The 26266-nt window shown below is 39.9% G+C and overlaps 1 protein-coding gene across 3 annotated transcripts; it reads left to right on the top strand.

Moving 5' to 3' along the window:
- Window positions 1–25974, top strand: LOC115568355 (probable pancreatic secretory proteinase inhibitor). 3 transcript variants are annotated; one of them, XM_030395565.1, is made up of 4 exons: window positions 1–211; window positions 19133–19164; window positions 21579–21691; window positions 25660–25974. In XM_030395565.1, the coding sequence occupies exons 1-4, from the start codon at window positions 160–162 to the stop codon at window positions 25703–25705; spliced, it is 243 nt and encodes an 80-aa protein (XP_030251425.1). In that variant the 5' UTR covers window positions 1–159; the 3' UTR covers window positions 25706–25974. The 3 variants fall into 3 exon arrangements, with proteins under 3 accessions (XP_030251425.1, XP_030251426.1, XP_030251424.1); XM_030395566.1 differs by lacking the exon at window positions 1–211 and adding an exon at window positions 11689–11943; XM_030395564.1 differs by lacking the exons at window positions 1–211; window positions 19133–19164 and adding an exon at window positions 19286–19766.
- Window positions 25975–26266: the final 292 nt, after the last annotated feature.

Raw genomic sequence — 26266 nt, forward strand, 5'->3', positions numbered from 1 at the left:
TTGTCCTCTATATGACAACAGCACGCCAACACCAAACATCACAGCCACAGAGGACCTGCACACAGACACATCAGCAGCCAGTCAGACGTCACGAAAACTCAAAAGACTTAACGTCATCTCACACATTGCAGCCGCTGTCTTCCTGAGTTTTGAACCAAGATGTTTGGCAGGACTCTTCTGCTCATCTGTGTCGCTGTTTTCTTCCATACAGGTAAGACTGGATGACACCAGAGGGGTGTACTGCGAAGCCAGTTTAGTGGGTTAGCGAGGTATGTTGAGTCTAAAGCCAGGCTTCCCTGTACTACAAAGGTGGCTCTCTTTTAACCCGGCTAGATCACCATGGTAACTTATGTTTAGCTCATAACCTGGTCCCGACCAGGTGTGTTACACAGTGAAACACACCTTGAGCTTTTATAGCCGATTTTAAGCTGAAACTCTGAACATAACCTGACCAGGTTATGTTCAGAGTTTCAGCTTAAAATCGGCTATAAAAGCGCCACTGTTTCACTGTGTAACACCATTCATTGAGAACCCGGTGGACCTGGGAGCAAGAATAATTCGGGCAGCACTGCGACGTGAGCGGCTTCTTCGAGATCGCGCTGATCCGCTGGCATTTCCTGATGAAATTCTCTATGAGCGATATAGGTTTTTCAGCCGAGGGAATACGGTACATTTGCTCACTTATTGAGCCGAGTGTCAGGAATGCCACTCGAAGAAGCTGTGCGCTCACTGTCGGGCAAACTGTTTGTGTAGCCCTTCGTTTTTTCGCCACGGGAACCTACTTACATTCAGTTGGTGATGCAGAAAATCTGAGCAAGAACACACACTGACAAAATGATGGGGCAGCTTGGCTACATACCACTTTGAATTATGTTTTTGTATTTGGCTCTAACTTGCTGCCATGTCCGACTGCTGCTTCCACATCTTAATAAAATGCAATATGAAATATTAATTAGGCCAACCTAGTATTTATTTGTCACAGATAATGAGTAAAGTTAGTTATTTCTTTGATGTGGCCATGAATAAACTGATGAACTGATCAATGTTTCACCCGTTGTAGAGCAGTGTACGCCCAAACACAAATCTTACAGGCTTGAGCTATTTTCACTGTCAAAAAGGTCTTTATTGTCATTGTACAGGGACAGTAGCTACATTTGCTTGTTCATCCCGACACAGTAATACAAAAAACACTGAACATTTATAGCCGACGCACACTCAGCCTCGCTTTCAATAAAACACACACGCGCATTCTGAGATCAGTAAAATGTGAAAACAATATAGACATCATTCAAAAATGAAAAATGATAGTTATTGCTTCAGTTTATTTATTTTTTAAATGGATGAGAGTTAATATGTAAAAGTTGCACAATGTTGAGCTTTCAGAAATTAAAACACCAAGGGCTTAATATAATATTGATCATAATATTTATCATTGTTAACTTACGCATTTACACGGTCAGCACTTATCTGCCAGCAGCCCTCCCTCGCTCTATTGGCGGCGACAGTGTTACTTTTTGCCGTGATGGTTTCTTTGACTTCTTCATAGCCTTGCATAATAAGAATCTGCTCATCTTGAGTAAAATATGTGGCCCGGGATCGATCCATTTTCGCACGGAAGTAGAATAATATGACGTCAAACGCTCCCTTTTATGTGAACAAGCGCAGAGCACAAAGCAGAGAACCGGACTTGACAAATGAAGTTGATAACCACCGTCGCAGTACAGTTTAACTCTGATTGGGGACTTGGGGCTTTGTTGAGCTGCATCATGAGCACAAAGCCTGGCTATGTTGAGCCCCCTTCGCAGTACAGGCCTCAGGAGTGACACGTATTAAACAATGTGTACATATAGAAACCATGCGTATGCCTTTTCCTGCACATAAACTGTATTCATAAATGGAGATTGTTCAGTGAGAATGAACGTGCCTCACATATAGCGTACACTTTGTTTTCTAGTGATAGCTGCAGGTGAAAGGGACTTGTTGACCCACCTTAGCAAGTTGAACTAATAGAAAATGATAATACAAGGTAAACAATGGGGATCCTCTACATGTCAATAAATGAAACTGATGCAGTGTTCCTCAAAAATGTTTATTTTAAATTGTAAAACATTTTTAAACTTAAAAATCCTGGTCCGGTGGTGCTGAAGGCGGCCGTGCTTCTTCCTGGTTCGCGTCTCCAAAATATTTCAGAATTACTCCTGCAAAGACAAAACTCCTCAGGTTACCAAGCAAAATACATCCTTAGCAAATATTCATTCTATATAATTGAGTTATGTTACACTAATGCAGAAATTCGTAATCTGTTTTCATATTAAACTTTGCAATATACAGCACATAGTCTCTTTAAAGCATGCACCCAATTTCAAAGTTGTTACTTTTAAGCATTACGACACATTGTAGCTACTTGTTAGCGTTATAAAATGAAGATAAAGGACTGATGAGCTATGTGATACTGAAGGAATGTGTTTCTGTATATTTCGCAGGGTATTACAAAGTGGACTACTTGTGATTAACTGGCGATATGGTCTAAATCTATATTCTGTGGGCAGAACTAACGGTCATATACAGTATAGTTTACTTAAAATGTACTCTATTTGACAAAAAAATATATCAAAACAACTAAACTGTAGGAATGTAGGCAAATTTGTTCACATTATATTGTCACAATAAATATTCTAATAAATGTGGTAAAGACAGACCGCAACTAACTCAGTAGAGAAAACAATAACCCACTCAGAGCAATGATCCACTGCCACAATAGTCCAAAATAATCCACAGTAGGCCTAATATGCATTAGTGTTGTTGTCACATTAGAGACCTATAAACTGGGGAAACACTAAAATAATCTAATATTACATGGCAAATATTTAACAGCAGAGGAGGTCTATGACGGAACAGCAGCTCCCACTGGACGAGGATAAAGCAGACATGACAGACATCTGCCTAACAACACACCCTCCCTCCCAAATGTAAGGCCAATTTGTTGGACCTGCTATAATTCACCAGAATGGGCATCACTTCAGTCAATCAGTCTTATGGCAGTCACATGTGACATACATTTTATGTGAGCCCTTTCCTAAAGAAAACACTTAAGCTAGCTAAAAAAATCATAATTAAAGCTCCCCCTCCACCCAACATCATGGAAAAAAAAAACTTACCTTTATCCTGTGAGTGTTTTTCTTCATCCAGTTTCTTCTTCTTTCTTGTTTCTGAACCAGAGAATACGTTTGTTTTGATACCATGCCGTGAATGACCGGTACCGGCAGCTCAGCTCAACTTGTTTTTTTATTTATTTTTTATTTTTTTATTGAATGATAATTGTACACAACATATTGGCATAGTACATTGCAATACAGAATAAACAAGGCACATGGACAAGCCTCAGAATATTGTCAACTGTGTAAGACGAAAAAAAGGAAGAAATCTCAGAAAATAGATTGGGAAAAGTAAAAGTAAAATAAATAAATAAATAAAGGGGGGAGAGCTAGGGGTTTTCAGTAAGATTAAGCTCCTCTACTAACCTACAAAGTTTCAATGCATTTTTATTCTCCATACATTTCAGGGATGAAAAATAATGACATAGTTCTTTATGAAAAACATAGAAATTAGGTTTGGATTTCATGCATCTATTTTTATGAATTAAAAATTTACCAAGAATGATGAAAGTGTTAACAGCCAGGTCATGGGATGCCTCTTTCATAGATACACCATATAAAACATTTTCTTTTGTTAGAATAGAGAAATTGGGCATTTTAGGGAATAACCAGTCGCACAAATCTTCCCAGAAGGTATTCACAAATTTACAGTCATAAAATAAGTGTTCAGTTGTTTCATTGTCTTCATCACAAAATGAGCAGTCATTGTGGTCAAAATTAAAACGATTCCTTAGAAATTCAGAGGAGGGGTATACTCTATTAAGAATTTTAAAGTGCACTTCCTTCGCTTTGGGAGCAATGGGAAACTTAAATAATTTGGATCTCAAACTTTTGTAGAGAAAAATTGTAGAATTGATATTCTGTTCGATGAGAATGGATACAGTTCTTCAACCAAGGTATGTCGGATTGTGATATTAGGTAGTTTAAGATCAGTGATATTGTGGCCATTTATCGAAAGCGAAGCAAGTGTTGGGTTCACATTACTTTTATACAGATTATAAGACATCACAACAATAGATTGAGGGATTGCTTTGACAAGATGATTATACTGCCTTCTGTCATTCAGGTTATATTTAGAGCAGAGAATCTCAAAAGGTACAATGTTTCCAGTATTATCCAAGAGGTGCATCACTGACCAAATTCCTTTCTCTAGCCAATTTTGATAAAAAAAAGATTTATTTCTCGATAAAATGTATCTGCAATTCCATAATGGGGTGCTGTGGGGACTAAAATTGTGCTTGTAGATCATTTTCCAGTAATGTAAAACCTGTTGATGGAAGGCAGATAACTTGATAGGGAGCTTCTTTAGGTCAAAGTCACATCTCAGAAGGAAGTTAACACCTCCTAGATCATTAAAAATGTAATTTGGGATATAAAACCACAAGCTGTTTTCATTCTTCAAAAATGATCTCAACCAGTTAATTTTATTAATGCCGTTGACACAGTCTATATCAATGGCTTTAAGACCTCCCTCCTCATATCCTAAAGCAGTGGTTCCCAACCTGGGGTCCGGGCCCCCCCTAGGGGGGCGCCAGAAATCGCAGGGGGGGCGCACAACTTTGTCTGCTCTGAGGTTGTGAGGTTACCAAAATTATATTTGTGCACATTAAATGTATAAAATCCCAATACCACACCCAACTGGACAATCAAAAGTCTTTATAATCCAAATTGAATGTATCCTTGGTCCACATTTAAATTCATTAAGCTATTTATCACCAACACCCCTATGAAGTAGGCAGGTAGGTAGGTAAACTGTGTGTGTGTTTGTGTGTGATACACCTGATGACACAAAAAAGGAAGAAATGTATCTATATACATTGTAAAACAAGGAGAATAAGAGCAAAAACCTACAACTGTTGTTTATTTTTGCAAATAAAAGTTTGTAATTAATCACTTTATTCTTTCAGTGTATGCGGGTTGGGGTCGGGGGGGGCCTGGCTTGTCTTCGACACAGGCAAGGGGGGCTTCAAGGAAAAAACGTTGGGAACCACTGTCCTAAAGGATAGGACCAAAGTTCCTTTCCTAATGTAGTGTGTTTTTCTATTCCAGATGTAATTAAAGTTAGCCTGATTTATAGACTTGATTACTCTTTCGGAGAGTGACAAAGAGTAGGCCGGGTAAATGAATCTTGAAAGGCATTCCATTTTTGTGAGAAAAATTCGACCAATGATAGAGATGTCCCTTTGAGACCAGAGATTTAAAAGTGATTTACATTTGTCCAAATTGTTCCAAATGTTTAGGTTATTTGAAGTGTCATTATCCTTAGTAATGTGTATGCCTAAGTATTTAACCGTTGATTTAACAGGAATATTGTGAATTGTATGGAGCCAGAACGGTGACTTTAAAATTTGGCATCCAAAAAAAAAATTGGCATTGAAAACAAAACCAGTACTGAAAAAAGAAACATTGTCATTGAAACATTTGTATTGAAAACAGTTGTATTGGCATTGAAACAAGTATTGGCACTGAAAAAAGAAAGTAATTCAAATAATTCAAATCCGAAAATCTTATCATTTTATTTTATTGGGATTTTTTTGCATTTTTCAATGACAATCTTCAGATTTTTTCTTCATGTCACTTTTTTTCAGTGACAGATTTTTTTTACAATGTCAGTTTTTTTTCAGTGTCACTGATTTTCAGTTTCAACTTTCTGTCACTGTTTTGGCGTCGAGAGGGAGGGGCCTGAGGGGAGGGGCAAGTAGAGCGTGGTTTGCATATCATTTGAGAAGGTAATGGCAGCAGCCTGCGGGAAGGCGGGGCTGGACGGTCCAGCCATAATACCGTTGTACCCGGCCGTCTCTGGGCAACACAGAGCCCAACTACCTCGCAGACTTTTCTTCAAGCTCTCTCCTGATGTGTCCAAGTCTCTGTGTATCTGGTTCTGTCCCGGAGCTCCCGAGCCCCGCTCCTATATGCGTATGGAGTGTGGTAGTAGTAGTACCGGAGCGCCGAGCACGGAGCATTAGCCACAGTTAGCATAACAGTAGAAAAGCCTGTTGCTCCGAGCCGGGGCTGCAGCACCGACAGCAGCGCTCTGGTCTGCTCCCTGAGCTCTGTGCCACCGCACCGCTACCGGAGACCGGACCTCCCGAGCTCCGGTATCTATATGCGTATGGAGTGTGGTAGTAGTACGGAGCTAACGAGCATTAGCCCCAGCTGCGTTGCTCCGAGCCGGGGCTGCCTCGCCGACAGCAGCGCTCCGTCTGCTCCCCGAGCTCTGTAACACCGCACTGCTGCGTACGCATACAGAGACCGGACAATAAAGGAGAGTGCTGGGAGAAAAGTCAGTCAGTTATGAAAATATGTGTCTGTTACTTGATTACAGCCATCTGTTGTACTTTACCATGAACCACAGTAGCACAATCACAGCTGACTTTACCCGCATACTGGCGTGTTGAGTTTATTCGCTTCGACTCAAAGGAGTCATTGTAGGAATAGTGATATTATTCACATGACCTGAGTTTATAGGGGAGCTCAGGAGCTCCGGTCTCCGGTAGCAGTGCGGTGGCACAGAGCTCGGAGAGCAGACCAGAGCGCTGCAGTTGGCGCTGCAGTCCCGGCTTGGAGCAACAGGCTGTTCTACTGTTGTGCTAACTGTGGCTAATGCTCCGTGCTCGGCGCCCGGTACTACTACCACACTCCATACGCATATAGGAGCGGGGCTTGGGAGCTCCGGGACAGAAGCAGATACACAGAGACTTGGACACATCAGGAGAGAGCATGAAGAAAAGTCCGCGAGGTAGTTGGACTCTGTGTTGCCCAGAGATGGCCGGCACACGTGCCCTAAATGGTGTATTATGGTTGGGCCGTCCAGCCCCGCCTTCCCGCAGGCTGCTGCCATTACCTTCTCAAATGATATGCAAACCACGCTCTACTTGCCCCTCCCCTCAGGCCCCTCCCTCTCGATGCCAAAACAGTGACAGAAAGTTGAAACTGAAAATCAGTGACTCTGAAAAAAAAGTGACATTGTAAAAAAAATCTGTCACTGAAAATAAAAGTGACATGAAGAAAAAATCTGAAGATTGTCATTGAAAAATACAAAAAAATCCCAATAAAATAAAATGATAAGATTTTCGGATTTGAATTATTTGAATTACTTTCTTTTTTCAGTGCCAATACTTGTTTCAATGCCAATACAACTGTTTTCAATACAAGTGTTACAATGACAATGTTTCTTTTTTCAGTACTGGTTTTGTTTTCAATGCCAATTTTTTTTTGGATGCCAAATTTTAAAGTCACCGTTCTGGCTCCATAGAATTGTTGTAAGCGGAGAATCATGGATTGGTAACAAATCACATTTTTTAAGGTTTAATTCTAAGCCGGACGCCTTAGAAAAAAATCAATTGTCTCAATGACTTTAGGGATTTGATCACTATTTTTCATGAAACTGTCAGTTTTTCAAAGTCTGTATTTTTGATGAGAATTGATAGCATTTCTGCTGCTGCAATGAAAAGCAATGGAGAGATGGGGCACCCTTGTTTAATGCCTTTACTTATTGAGAATCTTGGGCATGTACCCTGCGGTAGTATGACTGTACTATTTGTATCTTTATAAATTAATTTAATCACATTAATGAAGTTTTCGCCAAAGCCAAATCTCTCTATAAAAGCAAGGAATCTCTGTATGTCTGTCTGTCTGTGCGTGTGTGTGTGTGTATGCCTCAAATATCTCTGCGGATCAGGATCAGACTGACCTGAAACTTACAACATGGCTGCTGCGTGTTTCAAGGGTGTGCGACACCGTTAATAAATTATTTCATAAATGCTTTACAAATTCAAGAGCATTGTCCACCGGAGCCACCACAGTCACGTGCGCACCAGAGCCAATCACTGCACACCATAGCCATGTGCGCACCAGAGCCAATCACTGCAGAGCCCACCTTAAGAAACAAGCAGATTTATACCTGCAGCGGCGCGAGCTGAACGGGGACTTTGCCGGCGGTTCGGTCCCGTTCTGTTCTGTGCATCTAAACTGACTGTTGTGGATTAATGAGACTAAATGAGTCCGGACCGAGTCTGTTCGGGTCTGAGGAGATCCGGAAATGCGCGGACAACAAAGTGGAATCGGAATCTGTGGATGTTCGTGTGTAGCTAGCGGCTAGCCGCTAGCTGCTAGCCGCTAGCTGCTAGCTACACGGCCCACCTCCCAAGTCGACGGACCGGACCCACCGGCACGTCCAAAACCGGACTTAGGGTAAATAATGTTCGCCACACTTTTTCGCGAACATTGCTGTCACGTTTGCTTTGTGTCTGGTGCAGGAAGAAACGGTAAAAACTGGCTTTTGTCACGAAAGTGTCCAAGCAGCAAGTTTGGTTGTTGAGGAACAGGAAGTTGTGGGAGGGACGTAGGTGGATGACAGGCAACGACGGTCGGTGTAGAGACAGCGATATTGAGAGTTGAGAGATTTGTGACATTTAGCGTGTTTGGAGTGTATAGTTAGTGTGTTATGTAGTGTTTGGTGTAGTGTAGTGGAGTCGGTTTTTCGTTTATTGAGTCAAAACAATGAGGAGACTGCTGAATGTGGAGCAGGCAGTGCAGCTCTTCATTCAGCTGGAAGGAGCTCAGGCAGACCTGAGCATTGCCTGCATTTAAATGTAAATAGTTACATATACCTTTGTAATTTTTTTAAATGTATGCACATATTTAGCAAACAACGATTTATATTTGCATTATAAGTAATAAAAAAATGGTTTGTTAAACATATTTGTGGTTTTCACAGTAAAAAAAATTAACCTTTTCAACTCGGATTTTATGTTTTTTTTGTTATTTTAGGTCCATTGTGTTAATACAGTGTGTCAAAATAAAAAAATAACTGTACAGACACACATGTGAGGTTGTGCTGAAAATAATGACACAAAGTAAATAGTTTTTAAGGTGAAATATAATGGCAAAATCAAAAATAGTCAAAAATGGCCAATTATACCCGGGAATATCAGATTTCACAACAAACCTAAATATCCCTGACGTCCCATCTTCAAACACAGCCTCATTTGGCCATCCATGAAAAAGCTACTTAACCTCCCACTTTTCTATATATATATATACACATATATATATATATATATACAGGGTTCTCCCCAGACGGTGGAACAGCGGCGCTGCGCCGCTATACCGCTCGGTCAGCGCCGCTATACTCCGCGCGTGACAGTGTCGAGCGTCCGTCCGTCCCCCGGCTGACGGAGTTGATGACCGGCTGTCCGTACGTCCGTGTCTCCCCCCCCGGACTGACGTTGATGAGCGGTCGCCCCCCCGACTGACGTTGACAAGCGGTCGCGCACCCCCCCCCCCCCAGACAGACGGTGCGCCGCTATACTAAGAATTTCTGGGGAGAACCCTGATATATATATATATATATATATATATATATATATATATATACATACATTGTTCTTACTGGCACTGCACTAGTAATTCTAAAGTACTGAATATAAATTTGAGTTCAGTTGTGTCAATCTAGGAATAAAATAAAACCCTCTTCAATTAAATGATGAATTAGTATCTCGCACGTGCGAGATATTAATTCAAGCGCATTTTGACGTAATTTAACAGTGCAGTCCGTTAAATGCAGGCTTATTATCATGGATCGAGACCATCTCAGAATTTTAATTGATTAATTAATTAATTAAAGTTAATAAAGTGTCTTATTCTTATTGTGTAACGGTAAGAGGTACATGTAACAGGTATTTTGATGATCCACGATGAGTGTCCAGGTGTTTTAATAGCTATTTGAATGGCTATTATGCTAGCCATGATGGAGGAGTTGTAAAGGTAATAGTAGTTTGGTTATAATTAATTTAGGAAATAACGTTGCAGCAGTCACAACTGGCAATCAGGACAAACGATTAACAATGGATGCAGGTGCATATAGTATCATATTTATGTGAAAGTTGTGACAGAAAACCTACATTTACTAAAATACCTTCAATTTTCCACGACATTCTCACACAGACCACATTCTCTCGGCTTTCACAGTACACTAAACACGTTTGTTGTCTTCTGTTATAATATAAAACAGATATACTATTGCTCTTTATACCACAAGTGGGCGCTGTTATATAAGACAGGTCATAGTTAACACGCTGCACGTAGAGAGGTCAGAGTGCAACAACATGGTGATTATGTACGATATGACGCTGCTACTGAGAACAGTGTTACAGTATAAGTTGTTGAAGTAAATGGCACTTGTTCATGATTCCAGCGTCCCATCATTGTTGAGTTAACACAACAACGTTCACTTCATTCAATCATTTGAGCCAGAGTGCCAATGCATCTTACTTACTATCTCGCGAGTGCGAGTTATTATCTCGCACGTGCAAGTTACTATCTCGCGTGCGCGACTGACCATCTCGCGCGCACGAGATATAGTAAGTCGCGCCTGCGAGATAGTAAGTCGCGCGCGCGAGAGACAGTAAGTCGCACTCGCAAGATGAAAAAAACAAACTATCCATGTCACCTCCAGGGCTCCGTAGTTATAGGTCTAAGATTGTCAATTATTTTATGGTCTTTACCAGGTTTAGGGATGAGTGTGATTATTCCCTGCTTCATAGTGGCTGGAAGAATGTGGGATTCAGATATTTCTTTTAACATATGGAAAAAGTTGTCTTTAAGATGATCCCAGAAATGCCTGTAGAAATTGCTAGTTAGACCATCTGATCCCGGAGATTTATCTAATGCTAGGCATGTCATAGCCTTTTCCACTTCTGCCATACTGATATCTGCCTCCAGGGCAGTTGCTAGGAATTCTGGGCCCCCTGAAAGAATATCGGTGTGGGCCCCTCTACCCCATTCATTGCCACCTTCAATTTTCTTGTTTTTCAGTATTCTTGACGGTGCCTGGTGTAATACACCTAATTTGTTTCCTTTTTTACGATTAACAACTTAACAAGTCAGAGTATTATTATGTAAATTGTGTATAATTAGTTGTCTTATTCTCATTTAACTGATTTGCAACACGTTAATACACCTCTGATTGCAAATACATGTTCAATTAACCACTCAACAAATAGGTAGTGGGTCACTAATAAACCAAAACAGCCAACCAGTGTCTACATCACTCACTCACCATCAAAGGTATCATTGGACTGCTGGGCTGAACAACTGCTGTGGGGTCAAACTCAGATGAAGCAGCCACTGCTGATTCTAGTGCAGCAGAGCATAAAGGTTTATTGTTCCATTATATATATTGTAAACATTATATGTCATGTTTCATGGGGAAACTGATGCAGAACTAACCTATTCTTGGACAAAATCTAAATGGGCTTCTTAGTACCATAGTTCTAGGTGGACAGCTTCACTTTCCCAGGCAAAAAATATTCTTAAACCATTCAAAAGTCGGTGTAAACTGTCCACAACTCTAAATAGTCTTTTTTACTTTGTTGTTGTCAGCTATTATGGTGTCTTTTATTTTATACTGCTATGAAAACAAACAAATCTTTGAACATTTAACTTTTTTGTATTTAGGCTATTCAAATGTCCCAGCACATTTTACAAGACCACATTGAACACATCATGATAACGTAACTGACCTTCGTCAGATGCTCATAATTACTGAATAGAACTTGAATGCGTCATAATACAATTCAATGCAGCCTCTGAATGGGCGCATACTGGAGCACTGTCCGACAGTGATATGTGTGAAACACACAGTCACTGTAGTAGCCCCTAAATTAGTCACGCTCAGTTATAGCTACTCTAGGAACCGTTGCTCTACAATGAACTGGCGACTTGTCCAGAGTGTAGCGCGGCCAGATGACAGCTAATGTAGGCTCCAGCCTGCGCCCCGTCAAAGGTAATGTTACAGACATTAAATTAATGAACAAGTAGGCTAATTGTTTCAGCCGCCCTCGGTAGTTTTACTCTCACCATTCTTAGAAAATAAGCTTTTGATGTCCTGGGCCCCTGCTCTGTTGCTCCTACTACTGGCCTACTTCTCAACTCTCTTCTGGTGTCCAGACTTGTGCTTTTTGGTGGGCATCCAACCCTGCTGGAGTTCGCTCGCGCTCACCTAATTCCGATGAGGAAGAACCCTGGGAAGAACGAACCGCGGTGTGGACCAAACCATTTTTTAAGAAGGGACCAAGGGGGTTATTGAAATAATTAAAATTAGAATATTATATGACTTGTGGCTTTGTTTTAATTCGGAATTATTCGTATGAATATATAAATATATATTAGTTCAGTGTATGCATAAATATTTTGTCATAGAGGCTACTGTGGGCTGTGTGTGGGCCCTATAGCGGGCTGTGGGCCCTTAGAATTGTCATCACCTTTCCCCCCTATACGACGGCGCTGTCTGCCTCACATACGTTTTTGAAACACTCATCAACTCTGGGGATCCATTCCTTAACATGCTCAAAGAAAGCATCAGCATCTGGGGATGAATAAGAGGACGAATATAGTTTACTGTAGAATTTAAATATTTCCTTAGAAATTAAATCTGGGTCAGTGCATTCTTGATCATCTATCAGTAATGTTATCAGCTATCAGCATTCCGTTCTTGTCTCTTCCAATCTACAAAAATATGCTGAGCACCTCTCTCCTCCTTCTATCCATTTCGCTCTTGATCTAATATATGCTCCTTTGGCTTTAGAAATGTAAATGTTATCTAATGAAGATTGCAAAAGTAAAAGTTGTTGTTTGTTATCCTCATTTATAGAGAGTTTATTACAGATACTGTTGATTTCTTTAATGATTTCTAGCTCTTTTTTCTTACTATCCCTACTTATTATTTTACTTTTTGAAATAGAAGTCTGGCGTACTTTAAATTTCAAATACTCACATTTAGCTCTATAAGTTTCAATGTTAGCATCTGTAGTTACATCATTTATCGCATCAATAGTTTCTTGGCAGAAGGGTTCATTTTTTAGTAAATTTGAATTAAATTTCCAATAACCTTTTTTAAAATGTGTGTTTGAGGATATAAAATTAAGCTTTATTATGCAATGATCTGTTAGAGGTGCAGCTGAAATTGTAGCAGTTGATTCAAGCCCAGACCTGATATCTGACACCAACCAAAGATCAATTCTGGATTTAATTGAGCCATCAGGTTTGAACCACGTATAAATTTGGGTATCCGGATTATCAATACGCCACGTGTCTTTGAGATTAAACTCACTACAGAAGTCAAGCAAAACAGGATTATAAAAATGTCTTTGGTATTTTGTAGGATACCTATCAAGCCATTCATCCATAACCATATTATAATCGCCACCAAAAATAAGGTTTTCAGTAGGATATCTTTGATAAAGATCACTGAGTCTCTGTGTGATTTCAGAAATAATTTTTTTGTTCTGGTTAAAATTGTTGTACCATAAATATTTCCTAGAATTAGAAAATCATCATTTGCTTCAAAGACAAAGACAATTATCCAGTGACCTAAAGGGTCCCTGTTTGTGGTCAAGATTTTCCCAGGGAAGTTGTTAAGGAGTATGGCCACACCTGCCAATCTGTTTGTACTGTTGCTAAACACAATTTTGTCGCCCCATTGATTCGACCAGAATTTTTCATCCATGTCATTCAAATGTGTTTCTTGCAGGAGAACACATTGTGCTTTTTCATTTTTGCAAAGTAGGAAGGTTGATTTTCTTTTAATAGAATCTCTTAGACCCCTAGCATTAAGAGTGATAAAGGAGAATTTAGAATTAAAAAAAGGCATAAAAGAAAGAGGTATAAATTCAACTGAGAAATGTGGATGTTTGTTTGAGACTAAGCACTGTAGTGTTGCCCCTAACACTATTAAACATAATAAAATGTGTAACAAATCTTCTTGTCTTCCTATATTTTACTGTATTAGGTGATTATGTGAACTCATACAGCAACGAAAAGGGAGGTAGCTCAATGTAAACTTTGAGACAACAAGTGTAAATTAAGGTTCATATTTACTTGATGCATAATCTTCAATCTTAGGTTCTAGAAAAGTGCATCCTATCCTTATTTAACTGTAGCATATAATGTAGAAGTACTCGTATCAAAAGAGAAAAGCTGAGATGACCTTAACTTCAGCAGATAACATTATGATGTATCAAAAGAAGAAATTTGAGATTTTCTGCTTAAGCATAAAACCTTTGGGTTTTTTTTTGGGTTTTTTTATAAACCGTGTGATGCAACACATCAAAAATAACCCTGAGTACTTTAAAGCATAATATCTAATAGATTTTTTTATTTTTTTTTCCCCCCGCGTTTTAAACAAACCTGAGATAATACTGTAAGCACCGAGCCTCCAATTTGAACATAAGCGGTATGTGCTGAAAAATGAATTAAACACATTCACCAAAGGAAGACTCAAATACCTGGGGGAGAAAGGTGCATGACCTCTTGCAATTTGTAATCTATCTAATCTGGTACAACCTTGTTACCATCAATGTACCCCATATGTCCTCTGTAGTACACGTTCTTCCCTGCAGCCCAAGCTTGCTCCATCAATGGCCACGCAGCAGTGCGAGCCTCTCGGTCAGCTTTGCAGAAATCTTGCTTAAAGTGGATCCCCAAGTCTTTGCAGATTTTACAGTTCTTGGACAGCTTCCAGAAGGCATCCTGGTGGTGTCTCATGGTGAACTGCATGATGACTTGGCGGTTTTTCCCCACCTCTCTTCTCCCAAGGCGGTGAACCGTGTTAACCATGGTTTCGATCGACGAAGCCCACTGCGGCGCAATCTTGGACAGGATCTCCACGATTATGTCTCGGATGCGTTCGTCATTTTTTTCTTTTAAGCCATGCGTTTTGAGGTTCCAGCGTCTCTTGTACCTCTCCAGCTCAGTCACTCTTTCTTTCAGCTCCTCATTTTCTTTGATGAGACGGGGCATTTCTTTTTTCACAGCTTGAATCTTTTCTTTGCCCTCTTTAATCTCTGCTGCATTTATCTCCACAATTTTGGATATGTTAGCCACCATGATGGAGTTTTCTCTTAGCTGAACTCCGAAGCTATCCATCTTATCAGTTAAATTCTCTATAGCCTTTACAAGAGCCTCGTTTGAGACTGCAGGCGCCTCTTGAGAAGTTTTTACCTTCATGGGTGGCGTATCATTTTTTGTTGGAGTGCCAGGAGGGTCCTTTCTCTTCCCTGTACCGGTGGTTGTTACCTCCATTTGTGAATAAGCATGGTCACTCAGGTTAGCTTTGACCGAGGCTGCAGCTAGCTTAACTTGCGGTTGCGGTTTTCCGGACGGCATGTCAGCTCAAAAGTACTTTCTTGATCTCAACCTGTATTTTGAGGTGGAGAAAACGTATACACAACTGTTCACTTAAAAGTCTGTTCAAGTCTGACTGAAAATTATCAAGTTTCCTTGTAAATTTCTGGGCTTTGGCACGAGAGCTTAGAAACAGCAGCTTGTCCGATCCGCCATCTTGCCGCTCTCGGCAGCTCAGCTCAACTGGCCTGCCTCTCCTGCCTTAGTAGTACTGGTATAGCAATGCTAGAGACAAGATCTGACCAATCACTAGAGAGCAGATCTGACCAATCAGCAGGCCAGGTACTTTTCACACCTTTTCCATCATGTGGCTCCTCAGATATTGAGATTGGACTTGCAACTTGAGGGGGCCCCCTAGTGGTGCGGGGGCCCTATGCACCTGCTGAGTCCGCATATAGCAAGAAATGGCTCTGGTTAGAAAAGATGGCCAGTCAGCAGGGTCTATTGGTGCAGCCTTTAGTCCTGATGCTGTGTCACACTGCTGTGCTGAGGTAGGGGGACAGGAGCACCTGATGCTCTGTCACTGGGGGTGTTGGCTAAATATTTAGGGCCCAAGCAGGTCTCGACCCCCATTTTTTTTGTAGTGACAACTTTTTTGTCCCAAATGATCGCATTTTTCACTGCCTGAACATACCCCAAAACTCACCAAATTTGGAATATAGGTCACACCTGCCAAAAAATGTTTTAATCTATTGTCACTGTGAATTTCCACCACTAGGTGGCGCTATAATCGAGAAAAGTGCGTTTTGCGTTATAAGTCCCATATACTTTATCACACATTCAAAAACTACTTCCTAAAAATGAAGGTTACTACTTCCCCATGAGCCCCTAAGGCTCTGTGCAAAATTTTGCCCGATTACCACTAGGTGGCGCTCTTTAAATTAAAGTATTTTATATCCCCACATCGGTAGGTTGGATTAACATGAAAGTTGGTACAATTATTGCCAGTACCCTCCTGACGATAGCTGATGACAGCTGTTACCAGGAGACTCTATAGCGCCCCCTGGAATATTCAAAATCCAAGCCCCGCCTCCTACATGCATATACATCAATCACATTTCGGTACGCATATGTATCATGACCAGACACACAAAAAACATTGGGGTACCAAACTGTCACTCCAACAGGAAGTCGTTCATTTTGATTCTAAGTTCCCATTTCACCCCCATTTTGATCCATTTCCATGCCTTGTACTTCTCGAACAAACTCCTCCTAAAGATTGAACACCACAGACTTCCAATTCACTTAGTATCATCCTCAGACCTTGAACATGAAAAGTTATCAAAAGCTTTCACCTACATCAAACATGGTGGGTGTCATGGTGTGGTCCATTTTCATGCTTCTCCATAAAACAGCAAGCCCTTATAACTTCAACATACAATTTCCCATGTACACCAAATTCATCACACGAAGTCGCCCTGAATACCTCCATGCATCAATACTGTGTCATATCCATGGTGCCATCTACTGGACACAGGAAATCAGACAAACATCCTATTTACATGACATTTATAGGTTCTTTCCTCCATATCATACACTACAAGATGACATGCAACTAAAAGGTGAGCGCACCCTCCGACAGCATCACCGCCAATCAATAATCAAAACACAACTGCCCACAAATTCGTTTGAGTGATTTTTCACCTGTAGTCCATTTTGTTTTTATGTAGATTGCACAGAGTTCTTCTGACTTAAGCATACCATTTTTAATACCGGCAGGAGCAGGCCACCAAATAATAAAGGAAAAAACTTCCTCATTCCTATCTGGACCAAACTTCACATGTATGATAAGAGTCCAGCCCTGAACACATAGGCCAATATACAGACATAGTCACAGCGCCACATGTTGGACACAAGAAATGACATTTAACACCTTCCTGCACTGTCCGAAACACGGACAGTAAAGAGATGCGTACACAATAATCAGGCAATGGGGCCGGGTATGTGGCACAGCCCGACACACGTGGACTGCGAGGGCCCGTTCATCGCTGCTTGCAGCTTTAATTTAAAAGTGCATCTGAAGAGAGAAGAGAAGTATATGCGGCCACTGGATGTTACATTTTAATAAAAAAAACAGATGCTTGATGCGTGCTATACATAAGGCTGATATAGACTAATAATGAAAATATGTTGAGATTCATTCAACTTTATTGTCATTGCAAAGCAATTCAGTCTACAAAAAGCAGTAAAGCGCAGTGTATATCGCCTATGAATGATATGGGAAAGCTAAGGTATGGAGTATTGACAGTAACACAGTTTAACTGCACTTTAACACTGATGTAAACTTTAACAAACATAAACGGTGACACAATAAACCAAAGGCTTACAACCACCCTATTACTTATAAAGCAATGGAAAACTAATAGCATTTTAACTGACATACAAGCAGGAAAACACAGCCAACAGGTTAAAATAACACCTGAACAGGCCTAATGTTAACTTTCCAATAGTCCCTGACGAATTAAAGGTGGAATAACATTAACTTACGTAGACTCAAGCTATTTATTGGTTATTAAACAATGCTGTTATCGTCTGAAGTGAGATAGGCAAGCTATAACACACAATTTCATTCACTTCATCACACTGACATTACTGTACCTCTATCCTCTTCACATTTTTCTTCCTCTTCTTTTGTTTCACTGGGTGGATGCTTTCAGTCCTTGGGACATTGTGATTCCACTAGAGTATCAATAAATCTCTCTCTTGGTCTTGGGGTCTCGGTGCGGTCACATTCAGGCAGCTCGCCTCTTGACCCCGCCCTGCTCATAGAGGGCAGGCAGGGCCGGCCTGAGGCATAAGCGAACTAAGCAGCTGCTTGGTGCCCCCTTGCCACCCCCAAAAATGTTTTACATATTAAAGAAATTAAACAAGTGACATAAATGAATAATTCAAGACAAGATGATTCTGATTTTATGATCAATATACCTGCCTACAACTACTGTGTCTGCCAGCATTTGAGTCATGTGCATAAACACCTCGCGTGCATAGACACTGCATCAAGGTCAGTCATCTTATTAGAGTCAGTTAGAAGAGACAGCAATGTTAAGCCATGTCACAAGAAGGATGTATCCCTCTGGTGTCACTGTGTGACATTTGTGTCAATGATTGTCAAGCACAGGTGACCCTACGGTGGTGGGAGGGGGGCCCAAATAAAATTTTACTTAGCCAGGAACCAAGAAAAAAGGCCTGTCCATTATTTAATAGTATTTGCTATGAATTTATGTTGCTGTGGGCATAATATTTGGAAATAATAGTAACAGTAGTAATAGTAACAGACAGACAGACAACCAGACAGGCATGTGGCAAAGCACTCAAAAAGTCAAAACAGGCGTATTTGAGATGACTCACATACAGACGATCATAGTGTAAACATTACAAGTAGACACTGTTAATAATGCATAAAACATCAGCCTAAAGGACCCGATAACATCACCTGGTTACATACCATTTCCTATGATTCTAACTCAGATACCCATATTTTTGTTGTGTTTGATAAAATGATATTTTCTAAGGAATGTCAGGTTGGTTCTGTTGTTTGAACTCCTAAAACTGTTGCACAGCTTGTGAGCTAACATCATTTCCTGTTTACAAAGGTTATTGTTTCATTGGACATCTCTACAGATGTTTCCCACAAAGCGATTCCCACAGAAATTCTTAAGCATCTCATATTCTTCTTAGTTTCAATGGTGCAAATTGAGTTCATAGTGCAGGTAAGATGCGCTGGATCAGGTGTATGAACAGCGAATACTGGAAGATAAATTAACCTAAGAAACTTAACTGTCCCTTTTCAGATGCTGAGGATCCATCCAGGCTCTACAGGAGGGTGAGAACCAAACAAAAAAACATCCTACAAACTACTACAACTATTTATTACTACTACTAAAGTAACTGAAATACATTTAAAATGTACATTTAAGATTTGGTCTTGAATAAGTACACAAGTACGTACTGTGGCCAGAAGAAATGGTCAGTGCAAAAGTCCACTGATAGATAGTTATACTCTAGCTCCGTTCAGACAGAGATTTTGCAATAACGCTGCAAAGAAGGCTTGCCTCTACACCGCCTTGGAAATTTCACACTAAACCAAGCAGCACCATCTTAAAATTCATACGCCATAAATACATTCTTTTAACATGTTTCCAGCTGTAAATCTAAACATGTCTCAGCAGACTGTTTATTATCATAGTATCATATCATGTATCGTGTAAAGTGGCAATGATAATTGTTTTACTCCAAATGACATCATCACATAATCACCGTCAGTCACTGACCCTGTCTGGCTCTCACTCATGGAGAGAGATGCTGTTTTCAGGGGGAGTTCCACTGAAGTGTCGGTCAGGAGAGCTAACCAGTGGTTTTATTTCTAGACAAGTTGCCAGAGACAGTTACTTCAGCAACACAGTAGTGAAAGGCAACAGAGACATGGTGAGATAAAGTTTCAAACTCTCAATCTTATCACATAATACTTTCAGTAAACAACAGGAGCTGCCTGGCTCTCTCTGCCGGAGACAGACGCTGTTTCACCTCTGGTACAACCTCCATTGAAGGATCAGAGGCGGAATCAAACTGTCCCCTCATTCACCTCTGTGACTTTCACTCAGACGGCGAGGGGGAATATTATATAGGCTCTTCTATAAACCTTTCACACAATCACTCTTTGACCTGACATTAAAAGGAAGGTTTTTCTTGCCACTTCGCTCATCAGGGGAAATAAAGTGGGTCTGTGTAAATTGATTTAATTAAAGAACATGATCTAGACCTGCTCCAATTTAAGTGTCATGAGATAAATTATTTATTTGTGGTATTTAGATAAAATGGACATGATCTGACTTGGCATGTCAGCAATGGTACCTCAAAGGTATACATTATTTGTAAAATCATTTAAACTCCCTAAAAAACAGACGTTAAAAAAGTAATTTAATGGTGATTTAATTCCTCAGATCTGTTTGTAAAGATTATACCATCTGGTCTGAATTCTGAGTTGTAGAAGAGGTACGGTAAACCCTCCAGAACAATGAAGAGCCTCAGGTCTTCAATAACATGTTAAATCAAATATTAAACAGAAAGTGAGTGTAAGATTGAAACAGGACTAAAGATTTCTGTACAGATGCTGCTGCAGTGATCGAACTATAAGATCAAAGTCTGTCACATGTTTCTTTAAAGTACGTACATGTATATTCCTGAAATATCTCATGATTAAACAGGTCATATAGGGTGATGATAATACTTCTGACATAATTTTACATGTTTTAGTTTCATTCTGTCAAATTTGTTTCTATATATTTTTATTTTTACTCGTGTAGTTGGACTGAGTTTTGGTCATTCCACCAAATGGGGACCTTTTTCTCTGGGACCTGGTGGGGGACCCTAACCCTAAACCTAAATATTAGTTTTTCAGTGTTTAACTCCCAATTAATTATATTATTGTAAAAAGATGTTTTATCAGGAGAACTGGTTTATACTGAATGTTACTTGTGACACTACACCAAAAAATACACTGCTAAAAAAAATAAGGGAACAGTTGATGCTCACAGAATAAACAGTCAATCAGTTAAACCTCAGGATTATCAATCTGTCCAGTTAGGAAGCACAAGAGAATGTGAGTCAGGTTTATCTGTTATAGAGTAAAAGAAAGTGACAGCAGGTGCAGTGGAGAGGCAAAAGCAAGACAACCCCCAAAAGGGAATAGTTCCTCATGTGGTGGCAACAGACAGTTGTTCTCTCATGATCCTTCCTCACTAATTATTCTCTAGTTTTGTGTTCTGCTAGTGTCCTTGTCACTACTGGTAGCATGAGGCAGTACCTGCAACCCAATCAGGGTGCACAGATAGTCCAGCTCCTGTAGGATGGCATATCCATTCAGCTGCCACATGAATGTCTGCTCTCCCAGCACAGTCTCAAGAGCATTAAGGAGATACCAGGAGACTGGCTGTTACAGGAGGAGAGCTGGACCAGGCTGGAGAAGGGCATCAACCCAGCAGCAGGGACTGGCATCTGCTCCTTTGTACGAGAGCCCTACAAAATTATTTCAACTTCAATAAATCAGTCATCAAGAGCTGAAGTGTGATTAAAGTGTTCCCTTCATTCTTTTAGCAGTGTACATGTTCGGGTTATCGTTTGATTTTGTTTTAACCTAACTTATCACTGAGCGAGTCTAAACCTGATCATAATCATTGTGGAGTCTGACTTTGAAGCATAACTAAAGCTAACCATAACTATCTGTTTTTCTTAATGCAGCCCTCTTGTGTGGGGATGACTGTTACACAGATGTGTCCTCTGAATTACTCTCCAGTGTGCGGCAGTGATGGCAATACCTACCCCAATGAATGTGCTCTGTGTGTCCACAGACTGTGAGTTGTAATTCATCAATAATTCTGATTGTGGAAGGTTGTTTTTTTCAACCCCGGTCCAAACCCTGATGGTCTGGACAGTGGCGTGCACAGACTTTTTGAAGGGCAGGGGCGAAAAGAAAAAAAAAGGCACATACAGCGTGTTCTCGCCACTGAAGAGGGCACTAAGGTCTGTGTGTTGCCGAGGGCTCTTTAGACATGTTTATATGTTATACAAATAGCACATTATATAGCCTTAAAACAGTCTAACTAGACAGACTACTCAAGTTAATTTGTAGTTAGGATCAGCATCCACGAGAACTTTGTAGATTCAACATTGGACCGTGAAGAACACACAGAGACATGGATGTATGAAGGAAATAAAACCCGAGGGGATCTGGGGGTCCTCCCCCAGAACATTTTCAATTAAGTAGATGTCTTTTCCTGTATTCTAGTGCATTTTAACACCAAATTAGCACCAGATAATCCAAACTGGTTCTGTGAAATATAGTTCTGGCTCAATATAGATCAAAAAGGGGCCCAACATAAAAGTTATTGCAATAGTAATGTTTCATAGTATTTCTTGGTCTTAATGATCTTCTGGAGTTTAGTGTGTTTTCTTCACCCAATAGGGCTCTGTGATAAAAACACAGGGAACAATACACATTTAAAATATTTATTTGACACCTCAAAAGAAACAAACTATGATGAAGCATGGACATACAGTGGCTTGCAAAAGTATTCTACCCTTGAACTTTTCCACATTTTGTCACCACAAATGTAAATGTATTTTAATGGGGTTTTATGTGATAGACCAACACAAAGTGGTGCATAATTGTGAAGTGGAAGGAAAATGATACATGGTTTTTAAACATTTTTAAAAATAAAAAACAGAAAAGTGTGGTGTGCAAAAGTATTCACCCCCCTGAGTCATTACTTTGTAGAACCACCTTTCCCTGCAATGACAGCTGCAAGTCTTTCGGGGTAAGTCTCTACCAGCGATGTACACATAGAGACTGAAATATTTGCCCATTCCTTCTTGCAAAATAGCTCAAGCGTAGGATGGATGGAGAGTGTCTGTGAACAGCAATTTTCAAGTCTTACCAAAGATTCTTACTTGGATTTAGGTCTGGACTTTGACTGGGCCATTCTAACACATGAATATGAACCATTCCATTGTAGCTCTGGCTGTATGTTTAGGCTTGTCCTGCAGGAAGGTGAACCTCCGCCCCAGTCTCAAGTCTTTTGCAGACTCTAACAGGTTTTCTTCCAAGATTGTCCTGTATTTGGCTCCATCCATCTTCCCATCCCATGGATTGAACAGTGCTCTGTGAGATGTTCAAAGCTTGGGATATTTTTTCATATCCTAACCATGCTTTAAACTTCTCCACAACTTTATCCCTGACCTGTCCTGTGTGTTCCTTGGGCTTCATGATGCTGTTTGTTCAACAGTGTTCTCTAAGCAAACCTCTGAGGCCTTCAGAGATCAGCTGTATTTACACTGAGATTAGATTACACACAGGTGGACTCCATTTACTAATTTAGGTGACTTCTGAAGGCAATTGGTTGCACTGGATTTTATTTAAGTGTATCAGAGTAAAGTGGGGTGAATACTTTTGCACATCACACTTTTCAGTTTTCTATTTTTAAAAATGTTGGAAAACCTTGTATCATTTTCCTTCCACTTAACAATTATGCACCACTTTATGTTGGTCTATCACATGAAATCCCGTTAAAATACAATTACGTTTGTGGTTGTAACGTGACAAAATGTGGAAAAGTTCAAGGGGGGTGAATACTTGCAAGCCATTGTATATGTTTCCAACTGAGCTGTGCACTTAAAAAGGCATTTTAAAGAAAAGCATTTTTAAAAATTAAAATAGAATAAAAAATCCCAAATGCCTGGCGGAAACCCTGATATGCAATGCTAACCCCACTTTTAATTTTACTGGCTAGCTTTCAAAAGCTGTTCCCGCAAGACTTAGCTAGGCCAGCTCCTCAGCCTAGGCTTAAACATGTGATAGGCATCACTACTATAGCACTTCCAGGCTACATACACTAGTATTTAGTAATGCAAAATTGATAACTTAATAGACAGCTTGCTATATTAGCTACCTACCTCACACAGCAGTAGGATGCCGGGTTGCACCTCAGTCAGTATTAAGTCCCCACTGACATGTGACCATTTGAGAGAGAGTGTGTCTAAAACTGAATACTTAAATGGATGGAATGGACCTATTTTAACAACGGTAATGTGTTCTTAAAACTTAAGTTACCATCTAACAAGCTGCTATCAATTTATTCCATCATTTACTATCTTACATCTTTCCATCATTTACTATCTTACATCTTTACATCTTTTCCATTACTAAATACAATGAATCTAACTGACCTAGCCTAAATTGTAAATTGAAAATAAAATCTAGAAAGTTTATTACCCCATCGGCCGTTTGCAGAAAATAAATATATACATAAATTTAAAAAAACAGAAAATATGGGCTAATGGCCATAACAAAGTGTATTGAACATAAACAGGGTTTCACTTGTTGAGACCATAAAATGACTCTGGGAAAGCTTGCATGCCTTAATTGGAATCAATATTCTCCATTCTCCATCTCCAAGAGGGCACATTACTACGCGTTTTTGCCACCCAAGAGGGCAGTTGTATTTTGCCAACCAGGTGGGCACTTTAGCACGTGTTTTTGCCTCCCTAGAGGGCACTTTAGCGCACGTTTTTGCCACCAAAGAGGGCAGTTTATAATGTTTTAACCAGCCAAGGGGGCAGTTTAGTGTGTTTTTTCCACCCAAGAGGGCAGTTTCGCATGCGTTTTGGCTCCCAAGAGGGCACTTTAGCATGTGTTTTTCAACAACTTTCTGTCCTCGTTGTTCTTGGTAAATTTATCCTCATGTTATTTCAACCAGTCTACTTTTGGTTTTTTTCCGCCTCTTTTGATTGCCTAATTAGATTCACCTGTCCGTCTGTAGTCTTCCATCCACTGGGTATTCAAGTTGGGTATTCAGATCATCTCAACAGACTGACGGCTAGAATGACAAAGGTTGTGAGAGGCTATAGCTCCTGCAGATGATGACTCTTAGACCAAATATAATATCATTTAAAATGCAAGTATTGACTTTATACCTTATGTTTTCAATGTCATGACTAGGTTTTCTATCCATTTGGCATTTTGCATCAGTCTTTAAATGGGTGTTTTCATAGGAAAGATTAAATACTTTAGGCCGCCCAAACTTTCTTTGTAATTTCAGATGTTAATATGAGCCTAACAATATGAGTGAAAAGCTTGAATGTTGAATGTTGAATGAAGTTTTCTAAAATCTGAGTATTTGGTATTTCTCCCCATTGATGGAAATAAAAGCATAGAGGACAATCAGGACTTCTTGGTCTTCTCTGGTCTTCAGTTGTTTTCAGCTTCATCAGTAAATTAACTTTGTTCATCCTGCACTGTGAAATTCTGGTATTTCTGAGGTAAACTTAAGTTGATGAATTTACCTTCTGATGGTGTGACCACTTTGGCTCCAGCACTGCCCTCCTAGAAACCTCTAGTGCATGAGAAAACCATGCTGAGAAAACCTGTCTCTAACTACAATAACAACCTGATTTCTGTCACTTTCTTTTACTTTATGAATCCTCAAACCTTCTGATTACTTCTAAATGTATGTGTATGTATGTATGTAAGATGAGATATTTAAACATTATGCCACTATTGAAATATTTTACTTGAGTAAGAGTCAGATTGGGTTAGTAATTGTGTGGGTAAACTGTTTATTTAATGTTTTAACAGATTGAGGATGAGATGTGTTTTAATGTAAACGAGTGACAGCTTTACCTTGTGAGAAGGTGTTTATAAGACTGGTAGAGTTTATTGACACAAACAACTGTTGTGTTCTTGGATCAGGAGAGAAACATCTGTTTTTAAAATACAATACAATACATCAGAACTGTTGTAATGCATTATTGTTTTTGTTTGCAGGGACACAAATGCCGACATTTTGATTGTGAAGGACGAGGCCTGCTGAGGATGACACCATCGTACTCGTCACTAACTGATAATGTCATCAGACTTCTGTGTAAACGATGACATTATGACATACATCTTTGACTCCTGTTTGAATGTAGCTGTTAGCTTGTAGCGCACATACACACAGACACTTAAACACACTTTGACTGCAGCCATATGTAGTAATAATTTGAACGCATTAATTTCATAATGCTGTGTTTTATATTTTCATGTGTTTGTAAACACATCTGTGATTGTTACCTTCCAACAATAAAGATTTGTTTCAGCTGACATCAGCTTTGTCATTTCTGTGTGACAAATGGATTATTCAGCATGTATAAATGGGGCACCTGTCACCATGGACAAATTTATTTAGAAACGGGTTCTGTCTAGACAGAAATGATTTGGGCTCTGACTGACCTCCCCACGTCTGAGGCATAGAAGGGGGTGGGGGGGTGTCATGGTTGGAGTAAGGAAAAGAGGTGAAAACCATGATGGCCAATAAGAGAACGGCATTTTTTTAAAATTATATTCTGGAGGTTGTAGACATGCTCACACATTAACATAGTTTCCCAAGGTA

The sequence above is a fragment of the Sparus aurata genome, chromosome 18 (genome assembly GCF_900880675.1).
Source record: "Sparus aurata chromosome 18, fSpaAur1.1, whole genome shotgun sequence".
NCBI classification, from domain to species: Eukaryota; Metazoa; Chordata; class Actinopteri; order Spariformes; family Sparidae; genus Sparus; species Sparus aurata.

What these genes read in the sequence shown, in the direction of transcription:
- LOC115568355 (XM_030395564.1), top strand. Translation starts at nt 19,557, where the DNA reads ATGATAATTGTTTTACTCCAAATGACATCATCACATAATCACCGTCAG. An exon ending in TGAAAGGCAACAGAGACATG is followed by an intron (nt 19,767 to 21,578) that starts GTGAGATAAAGT and finishes TTCTTAATGCAG; the next exon opens with CCCTCTTGTGTGGGGATGAC. An exon ending in GCTCTGTGTGTCCACAGACT is followed by an intron (nt 21,692 to 25,659) that starts GTGAGTTGTAAT and finishes TTTTGTTTGCAG; the next exon opens with GGACACAAATGCCGACATTT.